The 18346-nt window shown below is 41.8% G+C and overlaps 1 protein-coding gene across 16 annotated transcripts in view; it reads left to right on the forward strand.

The window, feature by feature from the left end:
• KIAA1217 (KIAA1217 ortholog) overlaps positions 1–18346 on the forward strand; it is a 349470-nt gene that overhangs the window by 169012 nt on the left and 162112 nt on the right. For 9 of the 16 annotated variants that reach the window (XR_006181754.1, XM_042888190.1, XM_042888182.1 and 6 more), the window contains exons 1-2: positions 1154–1320; positions 6383–6666. Coding sequence is in view for 14 of the 16 variants with exons in the window: in XM_042888190.1 (XP_042744124.1) it covers positions 1251–1320; positions 6383–6666 (354 nt within the window). In the remaining 2 variants the exon portion in view is untranslated. Of the gene's footprint in view, positions 1–1153; positions 1321–6382; positions 6667–18346 lie in introns of those variants that run through there. The other 7 variants (XM_042888185.1, XM_042888184.1, XM_042888187.1 and 4 more) reach the window with 4 other exon arrangements.

Raw genomic sequence — 18346 nt, forward strand, 5'->3', positions numbered from 1 at the left:
CCAGACTCTTTTCAGTGTTGTGTAGTGATAGGACAAGGAGCAATGGCAAAAAACTGGAACACAGAAAGTTCCACACAAATATGCAGAACTTTACAGTGAGTGTGACAGAGGAATCATAGAATGGCCTGGGTTGAAAAGGACCTCAAGGATCATCTAGTTGCAACTCCCCTGCCATGGACAGTGTCACCACCCACTAGACAGGCTGCCCAGATTCACATTCAGGCATTGAATACCTATGGGGATGGGGCATCCACAGCCTCCAATTGGACCTCCAATCTCCAACTGGAACAGGCTGCCTAGATAGGTGGTGAAGTCTCCTTTGGAGACATTCAAGACCTACCTGGATGCCTACCTGTGTGACCTACTGTAGAGAACCTCCTTTAGTGGGGGGGTTGGACTTGACCACCAGAGGTCCTTTCCAGTCCCTGCAATTCTGTGATTCTGAGTTATGATCCTGATAGAATAATTCAGTCTGATATTCTCTCCTAAATCAACACATGTGGCATCTGATGAAATCTGTGAGATTTTATATTGTACGTCATTAATTTTTTTTGCATTGAAGCCCAGTGGATCTGTCGATTCTCAGACAGGCTTCCTGCTTCTGATCTGCCAAAAGAGAATTAGTTATATGTTTCTATATGTTTTGCTACTGAGGCTTCAGAATCCCTCTTAACTGAAGCCCCTGCTTACATATTGCTACCATTCATTTTTATTGGCTTCGCTAAAGTTGAATTCCTGTATCTTGATTTTCCCTAATTCATTCTCCAAGCAGCTTGAAAGAATTCAGCTGAAAACAAAACCTCAAAGCGCTTATATAATGAATTACTTCTAAGCTAGACGCTAGAAAAGACAGAGATTCCATTTATCAGGAATGCTTGTGGGCTTGGTGGTTACGAGCTTAAAAAAATATTCGGTGGAAAAGCTTTTGTCCCATGACAGAGATTTGAAAGGCTTCGGATTCCAGGGGAGGCTCAGGCCTGTAATCACGTTTGAAATGTTCCCTTTCAGAAGGCTGGCCGGCTGCACGGGAAGCGAGCCGGCTCGGGGCTGCCTGCGGCCGAGCCCATCACCTGTTGGGGCCCAGCGGAGGAGGGCTCGGATCAGCCTCCCGGGACGGCCCCGCCGCCCACCCGGCCCGGGGCGCCCGGGGACTGCGCGTCGGGAGGGAGCCGGCCCGAGCCCCAGCCTCAGCCCTGCCCGCTGCGCTTCCCGGCTTGGAGAGATCGGAGCCTGGGCGGTAGGCAGGGACAATGGAGGAAAATGAAAGCCAGAAACTTGAGCTGTGCCTGGCTTGTTCGACAGACAGCAGGCAGATGAAGGGTAAGTAAGGGGGAGCAGGAAGAGGGAGTTGCATTTAACTATGCCCCTCGTTGCTGCTTTTAGTAAGTGAAGGGAATGCATGGGGGAAAAAGAAAAAAAGAAAAAGAAAACAACAACAACAACAAAAAAGCGTGTCTTTCACGTGCTGAAGGCTCTTGAGGTTTCCCTAAGTCTGGAAGCGTGGCTGTACACCTCCGTGCAGGCTCGGGAGCGGGCAGCGCGGCTGTCACCCGCAGCGCCGGGCAGGGCAGCAGCACTGCGGCGTAACAGCGGAGCTGGGAGCACTTTTCACTTGGGGGTTGCTTTAAATCGCCGCAGATCTCGGCGAGGTCGGGGTACTGTTGTGGGGGAGCCTAGCCAAGGACGCCTTTGCACAATCTGTATTGCACCATGTTTTATCTGAAAGCGAGCTAAGCTGCGAGCTGGGGAGGGCTGCGTGGGACGGTCCACGTGGAGCGTGCGGCTCAGGTAGCACGGGATGCCTAATCTAATCGGCATCTGCTGCAGTGTTTGTGGAACACCTGTAGACGTTCTTGGTTCATGTGCATTGTATTCCTCATAGACACTTGAAGAAAAGTTGTGTTACTGTCCTTCCGTTAAATAAGCAGTCTGTACATGTGGTTCTAAAACTCACACAGTTCTGTGTGTTGTACCAGAAAACATTGCATAGAGAATATAGAAGTTCTGTTTCTTGGAGGTTTCTTGGAAATGCCTTGCCTGACGCTCTTTTGACCATTTTTGAACTTTAAATAGTGGGGCAGTATTCACCAGTGCTGTGTGTTCAATGGGAAGGAAACTTAAAGGATATGTCCAAGTAGGGGGGGGGAAGAAGAAATCCCTTAGTAACATATGTACAGGTGGTGTGAAGCTGACTAAGGTACATGTGGAGCTAGAAAGCTCAGCTCTGACCAGACCCATCTTCTGATTCTCCAAAAAATTTTAGTCTTGAACATTCATAACCAAGTTTAGTAGTTTTGGCCCATATCCAGTGGCTTCATTTGAAAATTTATTTGGGAACAGATTTAATTGCAGAGGCAATCAAGTAGATAGGAATGATTCCCAATAATCTCAGATTTGCTGCCAGCGTATCATAGGTGGGTTTGATTCATGCTGTTAAAATGTATTCTTTTTTTATCCTTTAAACATTGAATATAGTATGCTTCAAGGCTCAGCTTCACAGTGCTAGAGTGTGAAGTGTGGGTTTGACCCACGCTTGTTGCTTTCTAAAATTATTCTGAAAATGTCCCTCTCTTATCACCTGGATTGCAAAACAGGAATGTTACTATTTTAACAAAACTTTGAGTAATGGAGCACAGTGACTTTCTTGACCTTTGCGGACTTCACAAAGGGTGTGACTTAGAAGAATTGCATACCAGATTTTCAAAAATAACTTCAAGTTATGGCATCTAGTCTTTCATGGTAATCTTCCTGATAATCCCAGGCATAGTGCTTCTGTACTGCAGACCCGGATCTTTCCCATAGTCTTCATTTCATGACTACCTGCTGTAGTAATGGGCGAAGAATTCCTGATGTCAGTTTTAAGGTTAGAGCTGTATCTTAACTGTAAGGGTTACTTGAGGCTTTGGATAACCTGCTCTCCCCTCTCAGTCTGCTGAATTTGCTTTTCGTTGCCCTCTGGCTTTGCTACTCTACTGAACAAAAAAGACCTTCAGCCCTTAGCTTCTGAATGTGAGGGAGGGAGAGAAGGAGACAAGTTTATCTTGCACTTCTCTTGCTGTGTTTTCCATTGGCTTCTATTTACTCCTTTTCCAAGGAGTGTACTTGCTTAATTTATCCTTTTGCTACTCTTTGCTGTCATCTGGGAGCCATCACATGATCCTTCACACATTGCACAGTTATCTGTGGGGATTGATTTTCTAGACCCATTATCTTCACTTCTAAGATATGGTCTGTTTGTCCATGCTGTTATTGAGCAACATTGGGATATAAAATAAGTCTTGTAGTTTCTCCTTGGAGTACTGTGGTGTGGATCTCTTATGTTCCAAGTTACACAAGGGGTATTTTACCATTCTTTCTCATCCTGGCCATGAAAATGATTTGTCAGTGTTTAGGAAGTGACCAAGAAGGAATTTTTAAGTGACTACTAGGAAAAGATATTCAAATATCACAAAGACTTTGGTTTACATTTCAGCCAAGGTGCATAGTATTATCCATGTTGATTTGTTTATTGCTGATTTGCATAGATTTGGGCAACAAAGCAGTGCAGCAGTTGCTGCACAGCAAGAAAGTCATGTGTTGATGTGTGCTGCAATACGGCAGGATCGTGCTGAATGCCCAGGTCAGCTTGCTGGCAAGACTAGCAATTAGTTTGCATAGTTTGCATTCCTTTCTTTTCACTGCTATTTATACAGTATTTTCCTAACATATGAAAGAAAAATAATACAATTTGCTGATCTTTCTAATGTAGTATGTGAAAACTATGTTGTTTTTTTTTTTTTTTAATTCCTTCTCAAGGTTCCTTCCACCCATTAACCAATAATTCTAAAACAATTTGCTTGATATGTCTCATCTTTCAGATAATAAGCTTAAACTACTGAAATGACTGAAGAGCTTGAGGGGGCTTTGCATGAAAGCATGCATAGTAGCTGAAATCCACTGAGAGTCATGAGCTCTCAGTTGTGCTTCTCAGTATAGCCATATTGAGGAAGTTCTTGCCACCAATCCAGTGGCTGAAACTGCTGCTCTGACAGTACTTTAAGTGTTGGTACAGAATTCCTGCATTCAGTTACTCATGCTCACACTCACTCCCTAGAGCTCTAAGGGATTTCCTTATTTCTGTCCAACACCTTCGTTCCAGAGTCTCAGCCTCAGGGATACAACCTCTGTGCTCTCAGTGCAATAGATTAGAGATGGTAAATTCCAGCCAGCACCATCCCACCTCTTTTTTTCTCCCATTTAAAATCCACTGAAGTGACTGTGCAGCTTTCAGAAACCATTTTGACTGAGTGCATCTGAAATTGCCACTCTTGCTTTTTGCAAGCAAAATGCTCTATTTTTTTGGCACTTTTTTCAAAGTAGCTAAGTGTAACTGACAGTAGGTGGTCTGAATGCTCAGCAAACAGGGAGGGTGGATGTTGTTTATTGTTGTGCTTGGAAAGGTTAAATGGTAGCATGAAGAGTGTGTGTGTTCATATGTATTTAGGTTGTCAGAATTGTTCTTGCTCAAAATGAGCGAGTGGTGGCCTATGATGTATGCAGTTCTGGGCCTTATCCATCCACCACAGGAAGAAAGCAGACTGAGGAAAGAAACCTCACTTAGAAGCCTACAGCATCCTGCAGTTTGTTCCACCAGTTCTCAGGTGAAATAATGTGGGGCTGCACAGTGATCTGTATCCACACTGTCTTCCAACAGCTGTCCCATGCTGTGTCTCCAGTGATAAAGATTTGAGGCCACATATGAACAATACTCCCCATGAGCCAAAGGTGTTTCCAAAGCAGTGTCTAAACCTGTGTTCCTGAAAACAAAGTGGCAACTGCAGCCAGGGCTTCTGTTTTCTGTTCCGGTTGTAAGATAAATTCCCAGATGCGAACAAGACAATGTTGGTACTTTGGAGGCCATGAACATTACAGGGACCTTACAGAAACATGCAGGATTTTGGAGGCCCAGTCCTGTTGGACCAAAGCAATGGCTTCCCCTTTTAAAGTGGTGGGACTTCACAGAGCTCCATCAGTGGAGTCTTTTCTTTATCACCAGGCTTGATGTTATGTGGGACTTGGCAGACAAGTGGTAGCGTGCGCCAGGAGGCAGAATAGTACTCAGTATGAAATCCTCAGGCAAGTGGTGGGCAGCCTGTCAAGCTGACTGAGTGAACCATAAAAAGAAGAGGGTAGGTGCCTGCAGACTCCAAATAGCAGTGCCGTATGAGTGGCAGCACCTGGGGGGCCTGTCACCAAAAGCAGAAAGGGCTTTGAGTGGAAAAGTGACAGAAATGGGGATGTATAAAAACCATGCAGAGAAAGGGCCTTCCTGCTCCTGCAGAGTGGCTGCTAAGGGTTAACATTACTGTGGGCGCCTGGGCCTACCCAGCACCCAGGGCTTGGAGGGGCCTTTTCAGTGCTTCTGGTTCGGGGCTTTTTTCTTCTTTGCTGACAAAAGATTAAGGGAATTTTCAAAGGTATTAGGTAACAAGGCTCCAGACTACACTTCGTTGTGCTCCAGAGGGTTCATGTTACACAGTTACCTGAAGATATGCCAGCGCTTACCTACCCTCTGTGTCTGCCTATCTCTTTGCAAAAGTAGTCATGGTCTTTGGTCTTAAGGCCGGTTTTAAAGTTGTAACATTTATCTGAAGCTTTGTTTGTTTTGTTTTTGTTTTAGTCTGTACATCACTCAAAACTTGGTTTTCTTTCTGTTTCTTGAGCAATTGTTTATTGAAAGAGCAATGTTGTATTTTCCAGCCCGCTGTCCTGAGACGTATAAAATCCAAGGGAGAACCATGAAATTTAAAACCGTACCACAGTCAGAAATAGAGGAGGAAAAAAAAAAGCCACAAAACCCTCTTATTATTTCATAGGTGTTTCTGAGCATGTTGAAAACACACTGAAAAAAGATTAAGGATTTCAAATCTGCTTTGTCAAATGAATGTTCTATGTTGGTATCTTTGTGGGATACGAGTTACAGGGCCATTAAGGGTACTGGAGCTCTCTGAAGAACTCTGTTCCTTGCCCTGGAAAGAAAGCGTCCTGTGGGTTTTAAAGGTCAGGGAATGAGGGCCCTGTCAGATCTTCTTTTCAAGACACATAGTGGTAAAGATGATATAAAAGGAACATCTACTTTAATCATGTTCACTTTTCTGTGAGGTACTACTGTGGTTCTGCATTGAAAATAAGTGCTGTGCTGAGCTTATATAAACGATTACATCCAGGCTTCTTATTAGAACATACGTATGCCTAATGATGCAGAACAAGCCATTGGACGCTACCAGACTTTTAAACTGACCTTGCTTTTTTATCAGTCTGATTATTTTCTTTTTCATATTACAGTGAATATTGGGATTGTGTTCTTAAAATATTGTTTGCCTTTTTGGTTTTTGTTTTTCAGACCAGGCAAAACACAGTTTGCATTTAACATCACTAGATGATGCTGAATGCCTCCGATCTAAGGAGCTGCTTTCAACTCCGAACAGTCACGTTTCTAATTCCAAATCCACACGCAACATCCCTCGAAGACATACTGTAGGTGGCCCTCGCAGTTCCAAAGAAATACTGGGAATGCAAACCTCAGAAATGGACAGAAAGAGAGAGGCTTTTCTTGAGCATCTGAAACAGAAATATCCTCATCATGCTACAGCAATAATGGGACACCAGGAGAGACTGAGAGATCAGGTATGAAAATCAAATTTGTGTCTTGCTTTCTGTTAAAGAATGTTTATAACTGCTACCTCACTTTGAATGTGAGGTAGAAAATTGAATGTGTTAACCTCACTACAGAAGGTGAGAATCTAACAAAGAGTTTTGTGTTCAAAGTTGCCTAGGATTCAGATTCTCCTTTGAAATCAATAGAAACAATAATAATAATCAAACTGTTCAAAATTACCTTGGAGTTGTTTGTTGAAACTGACATTTTTGAGGAGCTTTTCATTTTAGAATATACACAAAGAAAGGGATAAGGTGAGACTCTTGATCTTAGTATATGGATCTCCATCTACTTTTTCATAGCTGAAGGGAAAATATGGAACAGCTGTTAATTTTTGTTGTATTTTCACTATTGGCACCACTGCCTGGGAGAAAGAAAAATATCTGTAGACCATGTCTGTGTGCTTTAGCTGGCTCTGTTACCCTTTCACTTGCTTTCTTAGAGTCTGATTTGAGTCTTTTAATACAAACAGACTGGATGTATCCACAGGTATCTGCCTTCTCCAAACTGTCTTGAGATCAACACAAACCTGCCAGGGGTGTACCTTAAGGTGCTTTTCTTCTTGTGTGATTGCAAGGTCAGCAGGAAAAAGTTGATTTAGGGTTGGAGATGATGTGATGATACATTGATGTATTTCTCAGAACAGGTGGAGGCTGCTGTCACGCTGACCTGAATTTAGGGAATGCCACACAAGGGACTATTCACTGTGTGGCTCTGATTTTGAGTGAAAAGTTAAAGTTTAGTTTGCTAAACCTTGCAGACTGTGTTGCATTCCAAATACATTTTTTTAAAGGACCAGCAGAATGTAGACTTCACTGTTAAGTATCTTGTGCCCATTATTCTCAGTTTAAAAAATGGTTGACAGCAATTCTGTTGTAAATTCTTTTTCCAAGTTTTCCAAGTGTTTCCAAGGGTATTTCAGCACTGGCAGCAAATTAATTGTAACTAAGGAATAAAAACAGGTTGGCAAAGTACTGTACTCTGCTATGGGAGTTCTTATGAATTCCCAGTTTCTTTTGAAGCCTTCCAAGACTTCGGAGATCAGAGCAGTTGTCACTCAGTACCTCCCCCTTACAACTTCTCTTTGACAGGGTCTCTCAAGATCCCAGGTGCTATCACTGCTTCAGTAAGACTGCTAGAATTCATGTGTTTCCTGCTAAAATTGCTGCAAGACTTCAACTCTAATGAGAGTGATCTATTCCTTATTTTTAAAACAGCTTTCCTGCTTTCTTTTGAAAGTCTGGACTCCCCCACACACTTATCTCTTTCATGAACTCTAGTGACTGTGTGGAATGTGCCGGGTGGTGGATAAAGATAGCATACAAATTAAATAAAGGGGGTGGGAGCTGAAATTCAGAGATTAGATCTTCTAGAGTCATGTAAATATTTAGTTCCAGTGTTGCAGACACTGCAAACCCAGTTTGAACAGCCTACAGCATTACACCCTACACATTTTGTAATTTGATCCTTTTCTGAAGGCAATAAATTACAGAAGGAATGCAGTAACTGTTTCTGCTATTTGTTTAAAATGTGTCATCCTTGCTAATTTATAGAGGGTAAAATTATGTGAATGTCTCCTACTTCTATTTTTTGATGATTGGACATATGTATTGTGTATAAGGAGTGTGAATTTTAAAACAAAATAACATTAAAATTACTATCAGAGCATTAGATTACAGTTATTGGGAATAGGGAAGACTGAAGGCTCCATACATTCAGTGTAGTTTTTTTCTTAACATTTGTGTGTAAGCATGCACACGTGTGCGTCGGAATATATCTCTGTAAATATACGCATGTATAATGCGGGCTTACTTGGCATCACTGTGAAAAAAACTATAATGTCACTTTGCTTTTGAGAGTGTGTGTGTGTGTACAGTGTATGGACTTCCTTTTTCATTTCCATGTGCATGTATCTATGTGCATAGCAGTGGTGTAGAAAACACGAACTGTACGTGCGTGTAAATATGTCACGTACAAAAGTAGTGAGATGTGTGGGAGGACAGGAGCTGAAATGTCACCATTTATTTTCTAGGCCATTTTCCTCCCATCTTGTTTCTCCAGCTGCTCCAGTGTCTGTGAAATGGCATCATTATCCATGGTGGGAATTCTCCCGCTGTGGAAGATCTATCAAGGGTAGTAGCCAATGCAACACCATTTTCTAATCTCTGTGTCAAGCAGTACAGCTGGAACATCAGACATTCCAAGATTTGTGGTGCATAGTGTCATTTATCTTCCAGGTTGCTCTAAACTCTGCCAGGTCTGTAGCCAACAAAAATGGCCCAGAAAATCAGGATTGGTAATTGTTTCTTTTTTGTGAAATTTCCTCTCTGGCCTGTTTCAACCATCTGTATCTGAGTATGACAGAAGGCCCCTGGTTTGCAGCAAGTAAACATTAGGGGAAGAAAATGTGTTTGATGTTGTCAGTTCATATCGTATCACCTCTGTCAGCAAAGTCAGCTCTGAAATGTTGTCTGTGTCTTCTGCTATGTATTAATGATTTCCTTCAGGCTTTGTTTATTTGGGTAAATCCCTCCCTGAATGTATGTTCTTGGAGCCTGTTTCTGCTCAGATAATCTGCCACAGAACTGCAGGACAATAGTGGCCAGGTAAAATATCAGTGAGGATTATTGGTGGTTAGCTAATGTGGTGACCTGCAGCCTCCAGCTGTGCAGGCAGATCATCTCTCTTCCACCTTGTAGGTTCACCATCCTGCATGTGATGTCTTATTTGGGAAGGCAAAGCTCACAGAGGCAGGAACTGTCTTTATTTGTGCTAGGGCCTTGGGATGTGGCTGCAAGGCAAATAACCCACAGCTGTGTGGCAGTCGTGGGGTGCCCCCAGCCTAGTGGCTCATCTTCACACTGGGCTGTGTCCCTTTGTAAGCCAACCCCATAGCCGGACATAAAGACTTCTTCCACCTGGACATCTGCAAAACCAACAGAACAAAATTGTTTTATTTTTAAAGATAAAGCAAGCTTCTTCAATAGCTTTGAACATGGTGCATCTACCATATCTGTCTGATCCGTGCTGATGAAAGCAGGTTACTGACATAATCCTCAGGAAAGTTAGAAAGAGAAAAAGAAGACAGAGAAACCTCCGTGCTGTGTAGTTTGAGCTGGGCTGGATGAGCTCGGTGTGATGAGCCCCACGCAGCCTGAGAGCAGAGGGCAGAACAAGTGCAAATGCTGGGCCAGATGGAAAGGAGTTTGCAATTAAGAGGTTAAAAATACTAACCTTGCCATGGGAGGTAGGTAATTCCTGCAGTGAACCTGTTTTACAAGTCACCTCAGGAAAAAAAAAAAAAAGAAGAAGAAACAACTTTTCTGAGGGGCAGAGAGCAAAAATGAGCCTGTAGAAGTTTTTCAGAGCCAGAGCTTTTGAGTGTGCCTTGAGCAAATGAGCCAGGCAATGTTTGCCACAGATTTCTTTTGTTGTTTAAACAGGGAAATGCGCTGCAGGACGAGGAAGGGTTGGGAGCAGCTTAGCTTTTTTGCTAGGGTTCTGTGAAGAGTGCATTTGTTGGCAAACAAAATCAGATTTCCATTGATTAAAAAACAAACAAAACAGCCCAACAGCCAAACCCTTCTGGTGCACGCGCAATGCTGAGTGCCTAGAAAATGGTGGTTGGGATTTTTTTGTTGTGTTCGGTTAGGTCTGAACATGACAGGTAACTCTGGCATCTGGGCAGGTGTGGTTATGGTTGCCATGGAGATTTGTGATGTCATGCTTGATAGAGCATGTCAAGACAGCTAATTTAACATGTAGATGTTCAAAAAGTCCCATAGGCCAGAAGTAAGCTGTATGCAAATAACGAAGTTACACTGCAAAAGGGTGAAAGAAAATACGGCAGAGAGATGGAGTGCCTTTTACCTGGTAGCTTTAAAGGATTACCACAGGCTTCATCGTAGATTAAAACTTTGGGAAGTAAAGGAAGAGGATTTCTGAACGTTTCTCTGGGCTCACCTGTGGAATCTCACATTTCGGTAAATAAGCTTCTTTTCTCTCTCTGTCCCCGCTGTAAAAAATGCTTTTGAAATCGTAGAGTTTATTTCAGCCCGTTGTTCTTCCTGGCAGCAGGGCTGAGTCAATACAGCACGTTTTTTTGGCATGGCACGTTGTGTTTTCTCTTTCAAAAATGAGTTCTTTACTGAATGAACTGAGAATTCTGAATTATTTGAGAAGTATTGTAATGTATTATGTTGATTCTATGAATCATGCTGCAAAAATGTCCTAGGTAGTGTTTTGGAGGAGAAACTAAGAATTGAGACACTGTATTTATTTGTAGATTATTGCCAGATGTCTCTCCTTTAGCTGCTAAAATAGAACCCTAACATTACAACAGCCTTTCTTCCAGCGTTTTAGATCTGTAAAAATACTGAGGCTTTTAAATTTTTTTTGTTATTTATTTATGTAAGTCACAGTATCAGTTCTTTAAACTGGATATACGTTTTGATATCATAGGATAACTCTGAAGCATTTCCTAATAGGTTTTTCTTGGGCAAAAGTACATCTTGTAAAAGCAAGCATGTGAAGATAAAGATCTAGTAACAGAAATTCTACGGGGACTTTCGGCTTTCAGGTACAGGTGATATTTGCAGGTCCTCTTGAGAAAGAGGAGAATCCCTGTGTTCTAAGTTGCAACCACTTTTGTTCTTACGCTGGCCTGGATGGATGAAGAAAACATCAGTACGTGAGGGGTAGCTCCCCATTGGCACTGCTGCGATATGCTAACACGAAGCACTTTTAGTTTCGTTGCTCTGATCGTTCCGTCTGGCAGGGGTTAGGTGTAGGTAGGGATGGGTGGGAGTATGGTAGTTCAATGTCCGTGCTTAAAAATGTGAATGGGGAAAAATCATTGTTTCTGCTGAGTGACACCTGAGAAAAATCAACTTGAGAGAAACTTTACTTCAGTGTAAACCCTCAGTAGGATTTAGTGTTTTAGTGAATGAGAAGGCTGATGAGTATTATAGATCCATTATCTAATTCCAGGTGAAAAAACATTGTATATGGAATTTCTGACATTCTGCATTGCTTGATCAGGCAAGGTAAAATACACTTTTTTTTCAGAAAATATATTGATACATTCTGCATTCATTACACTTACACCATTTGATACCATGGTAGGGAGAAATTGATTTAATATTATGTGAATACTTTTCTGGACTGTGCTGATAAGTTAGGAAATGATATTTGGTTTTAAGGTGCACGTAATTGTGAAGAATGCAATTTTAATCTGGATGTATGTTTCTGGTGATTTTTCTAGCTGAGAAAGTCTATTTCATTGAATTACTCGTGGGTTCACGAACTACCATGCATAATGTGTCTTTGAAAATGCATATTTTTATCTGAGAGCTCAGTGTCCTATCGTCAGAACTTCTTGTTGTGTCAGCATAGTTTGTAGGTGTTTATTTATTTGTTTGTTTGCTTTTAAAAGCTTCTGAAGTTGTTTCAGGAGATTTCTGTGAGGTCATGTCTCATCTCTGCAGAAGGGTACTACCTCCCTCCCCACATGACACTGCCATTCCCCTTTGTAAGCCCCACAGAGCATGTTGCACGTTCAGGAATGAGGACCCTCCCCAGCATCCACACGTGTCCCCTGTCTCACATACCATCTGGCGCAAGAATTTATTGCTTTCCAGTGCTTCTCTATAGTAAGGGCAACTGCTCTTACTTGGGGTTGTTGAAAGCACCAAAGTAAAGCTACGAAAACAGAACATTCGAAACATGATTGCAAGCTTAAACCTCTGCTGGAACCCAAGCCTTTTGCTTTTGTTTATGGAAGGACATGAGATGACATGTCCATTTGTTTTGAGTTGAAACATGCTCTTTAGCCCCCAGATAATGCTGTGATTGCGAGATACTTATAAATAGCTAGATAGATAAATGAACAAAGAGCTGTTTCATTAGCAAAGTAAAGTGGATTTACTTAGTATTCGCTGTAATGGTTGAGGAAGACAAATATTCCTAGCATAATGTCTCAGTGGAATGTCTTTCAACTTTACTCTTTATTTTAAAAAGGTAAGACAAAAGTGTATACTAAACTACTAACCCTTAGGCATCTCTTGGAGTAAGTGGAATTTAACTAGAATGATAACACTTGCTTTGATAAATGTAAGTTCCTTCATTTATATATTTATATCTATCAGTTACAAGTAATAAAAAAAAACCTTTTTTTTTTCTTTTAAGGGTAATAAAGCAGTTCCTTTTCTTCTTCCCTCCCTTCCACCCTCCCCCATGCAAATCACACACCAGAGCAGTTACTTTGCTCCAACAGGATTAGTAGCTTTCTTTCTGTGGCAACGCCTGTGTTTTTTAAATCACGTGTGTTGTTTATGATTGGGAAGTCCACGGGGCTTGTTCATATGCTTAACTTTGTTCATGTGAGTTTCATGCATGTATTTTTCTAACCTAATGTTATGACAGCAAGAAGTATTTCTAGAATCCTTTGTATTCAGCTGACTGAATGAAAGCATGCAGTGAGCTTCTTTAGGTGCTTATGTCTAGATCCAGTAAAGAATTTAGGACTTAATTCTCTGTTAAAACAAAGTTCAGGCAGCTGTATTCAAGAGAGTTACCCATGGAAACCTCTCGCAGTTACTGTAGGCACCTGAGATTCCTTAGGTTTCAGAAACTTAAGCTTTCCCAGCAAAATACATCTGGAGGTGTTTATGGATGGTTTTTTTTTGCACATACTCATGGTAGTCCTGGTTCTTTCTGAGCTGCTTCAGTGGGTAACTGGTAAGTGCATGGAAACAGTCAGCAGAGCCTCATTTGGTGGATGGGGCCACTAGCTCAGTGGTGCTGGACGGTGGGATCTGTGTCCTGCAGAGTGGCTCGGCAGTGGGACAGGCATATCCTGTCTCTCTGAACTTGTGCTTGAGACCTGCATTCCTCTGAGAAGGCTTGAAGGAGTTTGGGATAGGCAAACCTTACATTTTTCCTTTGAAGTTGAGCTCCTGGGCAATGATGTGTTACAGTAGCTGTGTGGTGAGCTCCTCCGGCCAACTGCTTAATGAACCTCATCACAGTACTGCACAATTGAGCTTCTTCATGCTCTTTCTGGCCGTCGGGACCTTGTGCTCCTGTCTTCTTGATGTCAGAGCCTCAGTAATGAAGGCCTGACCCTATGCTGCTGTAGCCTGCTTCTTAAAGCCTCTGCCCAGAGATGGAGCTGTGGCTGTTGAACTTCCCTCAAACCGTGGCAATCAGAAAGCTCAATATTCCTTTCTTTACATATCCTGCAAAAGTGGATTGCTGTGAAAGGTTGCTTTGACAGTGCTTCCTCTTCCAACTCTGCTTTTAAACCAGAGCACCTGAGGCGATATGTTTCACACTCAGCAAAGAATGACACAGGAGACGTGAAGCCCTAGTATACAGACATTTCTGACTGTGTTGCTCCTGAGCTACCTCTCTGTCTCATGCATAGTTCTGGAGGTGTTAGTGAAGGTGTTGGGATCTCTTCCTTGGCGGATAGGTGAAGGTGTTTGGCAGTCAGGTGAAGGTGTTTCGTGAGGGTGGCAGAACATGCTGGTGGTAGAGCTAAGGTGACGGTGTTGCTTCCCTGGTCCTTGGTTCCTTCCATGGCCTGTAATCAACTTCAGTGTTTATGAATATTTGCTCTGTCTCAAGACTATTTCCCTGCAAATGGTTATGAATGTGCTTGGTTGTTCACTTTTCAGCCTAGTAAACCTATCAGCTTTCCACTGGGAACATTTTTGTGCTCTTTGCACGTTGTCACTTGGGAGGGGAGCTCATATTTATGTCAGTCATTAGCAAAGTAAATGCACCTCTGGACCATTGCTGCTGCACTACAGCATTTTTCAGATGATTTTTTAACAAAGGTAGATTACACTGAAGTCACCTGATTAATTTACTTGGCTTAACTATAATCCCTGTGATTTAAATCTCTTTTGTGGGCTTAAATAAGAGAACAAGATTAAATAAGACAAACAAATCTCTTACGAACATTACAATTTCCTTTCAGGAGAAACAGTGCTACTGTTAAAATTGCAGGCAACAACCGTGGCTCTGACAGCAGCCACTGAGATGTGTTTTTAACGTTTACTCAATAGTGGTAATTGTGCCAGTTAAGTAAATTCAGAATCAGGTAGCATTATGTTTTGCATCTTGGCACATCAAGCCAACAGAGAGACATCTAGTTGGATGAGATTTGTTTTCCAAGTCTCTGTGTTAAAGGGTCCTTTTTTTGTTATTTTTTTTCTGCTATTAATTGGTACCTTTTTTACTGCTGCATTTCGTGTGGCCTTGTGCTGCAGATTGTAGTGATTCCTGTCCTTCACATGGAGATTACTGCATTAGTAAGCACTGAGCTGTGTACTTTGTTTAAGTTTAGATTTTCACCCTCTGGTTAGTACACAGCCATAGGTACACTTTGCTTAAAAGGAACAAATTCTACAAAAAATTAATTGTTAAAGAGAGAAGCTGTCCTGTTGGGTCCCTCCTGAAATCTGCAGAGACTGATTTTTTTTATAGCTTCTGCCATATGGGTTCTTGAGGAGATGGATGGTACATAGTCAGCTGTGCACATCACGCATGCTCTGTTCGTAAGTAGCTACAGACTATTTTGTCTGTCAGCTTAAGATTTATTTTATCTTTGGAAACATTATTCATGTTAGGCATAAGACTGGATCTTCTTGGTACCTGTATGAATGTCCAATTCTGTTTTGTATTGCTAAGTTTTTGACTTCTTTGCGTCTAATGATATTAAATACAGGGGCTCAACTGAGAAGTTTGGAGAATGTTTTTGATTTTAATTGCTTTTAATCACATTTCCATTTAGCAGACTGTCTCCATGCTCTTATACTGATTGAATTCAAAACAGCAATCAATGAAGCATTTTTTCAATCTGGAGGGAGAGGGCTGTTTTCCAAGGAAGGCAGCAAAAGAAAGAATTAAACTGAGAACCAACAAGTTAAAACATTTTTTATATTGGAAAGTAGTTGAGTCCTCGAGTCTGATTTTATGTATGACTTGGTGAATTCATTACCAGATACACTAACCATCAGATGAATAAGCAAGCAGAAGGCTTTTCCAATTTGCTCCTATTTTGTGGGTATGTGGGTGTCCAAAGTCTGGAAGCAAACCCGCTGTCTATGTCTATGTATGAGCTCTGGACTTTCTACCACTGTGCTTTGAAAGCATAATTTTAGCTGCATTTATTCATATGTAGCTCTATTTTTAGTAACACAAAATAGCATACATCAGACTATTGTAATTAGTAATAAATTACTCACAGAAGGAACAAATATTTGACTTTGATTAGAATAAGAAGAAATGTCACTTGCTTCTCATTGCCTGAATAAATAGATAATTGAGTGGCATTGATTGGTTGATTTAAATAAAAGTAAATATATAGAAGAGAGAATTTTTAGCAGAATATAAGAAAAAATAAAAGTGAATATATAAATTAGACACTTCTTTAAAAAATGTATACCTGAAAAACTAGGATATTTATAAAAATTCCAGTAGGTACTAAAAAGTTGTTTTATTTCCTGTTTTTTTAAAGGAGAAATGATTGTTTCATTTCTTCATTATCTAAACTGCATTTTTTTCTTAGAAGTCTTTAAAAAATGCACACCAAAACCTCACTGGCGTTCTGAGTTAATTTTTTATTCTGCATATTATTTATTTAAAAAAACAACGGTATTTTGTACTTAATCTGTGTTAATTGCTTTGCAGTCATTGCCGTTAAAAAGACAATATTAAATCTCAGCCGTTTCTGAGGCAGGGTTGTGGGCCAGCCTCAGTGTTCTCTGTGCTTGGGCTGGAGTCACTGCAGAGTTGTGGGCAGTAACTCCTGGCAGTGGTTTGAGGGCTTTGCTCTTTATTGAAGATGCTGGCTGTTTCAGTTGCTTTTTCAGCTGCTCACCCAAGCTGCTATATATTTGGCCTCTACTGAAGGGGGTGCAAGCAGGGTGAAGCCTGTTGCTGGCCTTTGGCATGAGAGCACGGAGGGGTGAGAAGGTTTTCGGCATGACGCAGCCCAGGGAGTGCAGAATACGGTGTCTGTTGCTGGAAAATGTAAATGAAAGCACATAACAGAAGCAACCTCAAAAGCTTTCTGGAAATTGGTGAACTTCTCCCTTCCAAATTTTGCAGAAGAGCTGGGTGGGATGGGGTGTGGAAGAGCAGATCACAAAATGTTTTTCTTGGCCCCAGTGGTGCTCATAGTGATGTCAATGACATTGTTCCTGCTGACTGCAGTAAAGCTGGCTTAAGCTTGTGGAGGGTTGTCTGTCCGACGCTTCTTTCCTCTGGTATCAGATGCAAGCATCTAATTTCTGGCTCATGTGTACTTCCCTTTTACTTTATTTTTGTCAAATGTTTCAGCACCGGATGCTCCAGCACACGGCGTTCCCGTGTGTGTGGACTCCACACACCTGCTGCTGCTCTTCCTTGGCTCCTGGACAACTCCAGCTCCCAGTGCTGGCAGCTGATGGGTGCTGCTGCAGGACAGGGCTCTTTAGAAGGGCCCTGATCCCATCCCGAGCAACTGGGCTAATCTCATACAATCCTCGGACCTTGCTGTGAGTAGGAGTCAAGTTTCCTCCCAGGCTGATGAATAACTTTCAGTAATGCAAGGCCATTGTGGAGGTCATGTGTGATGCTTGGTTATTACTGGGGCTTCATTCCTCAAGAGTTTTTACCATAGCATTAACCGTTTGTATTACTCTGACCGCAGTCTTTCAGAGCTCTTTTTTTCTGTGCATGTTTTACCCCCGTTTTTGTTGCTCAATCATGAAGTACTTAGTCTCAGGCATTAATCCTGTCACAAAAGGGTAGGTCTAGCTCATGTGCAAATGTGCTCAATCCCCACCCCTATGCAAGCATGCAACCATGAGAAACCAGTATTTTTTTCTATGTGAGTCATTCATACACCCGGATGCGCAAAGAAATTTCACATCAGATGAGGCTCTGCTGCATATGCACACCTATAAGAAATCTGCCCTGTGCAGAAGATGAGTGCCGCTGCTACTGACTGCTGCTCAATGCCAACAGCACCCGGCTACCGAGGAAATGGATTTTGAGGAGGAGGCAGCCGCTAATGCTCCTGCGGCCCAACCGAGAAGAAAAAGGAGCCTTTCAGCTCTTTGCTGCTCCTCTGGGGCCTCTTCTGTCAGCCAGGTACAGCTCTGATGAAGAGCCAGGGCTTTCCTGTGTGGGGCTGGTATAACAGTTAATAGAAGTTTTTTGATCAATTTTTTTAGAAGACTTCTCCCTGGAAGAGGGAATGTTCTCAAGTGTTCATTTTTATTATTCTTCTGTCTATACATGTTTCTAGGCTGATTTTTGAAAGGCACAAAGCTCTAGAGTACCATACTAGTTGTCACATGCTCTTGAGGGAGAGACTGAAGATCTGCCAAAGAAAGTCACCATGTTAACGTACAATTTGATTTTCATCTCCAGGTTTTAAAATTTGTCATACACTATCCAAAAACCGGATTGCTTTCTTCTCTAATTATGGAGAGTATTGATATGTAATGTGTAATCTGCATAATCTATTCATTGGAAGTCTTCCAGGACTCTGGAATAACTGCTATTTTGTGTGCTTCTTCTGAATTGAAGGAGTTAGCAAACAGAAGACTTCTGTTCCAAGGGTTCTAGTGCTCTGAAGATGAGTGAATCGCT

This window comes from Lagopus leucura, unplaced genomic scaffold (genome assembly GCF_019238085.1).
Source record: "Lagopus leucura isolate 7727_CA_CO unplaced genomic scaffold, USGS_WTPT01 Super-Scaffold_100157, whole genome shotgun sequence".
NCBI classification, from domain to species: domain Eukaryota; kingdom Metazoa; phylum Chordata; class Aves; order Galliformes; family Phasianidae; genus Lagopus; species Lagopus leucura.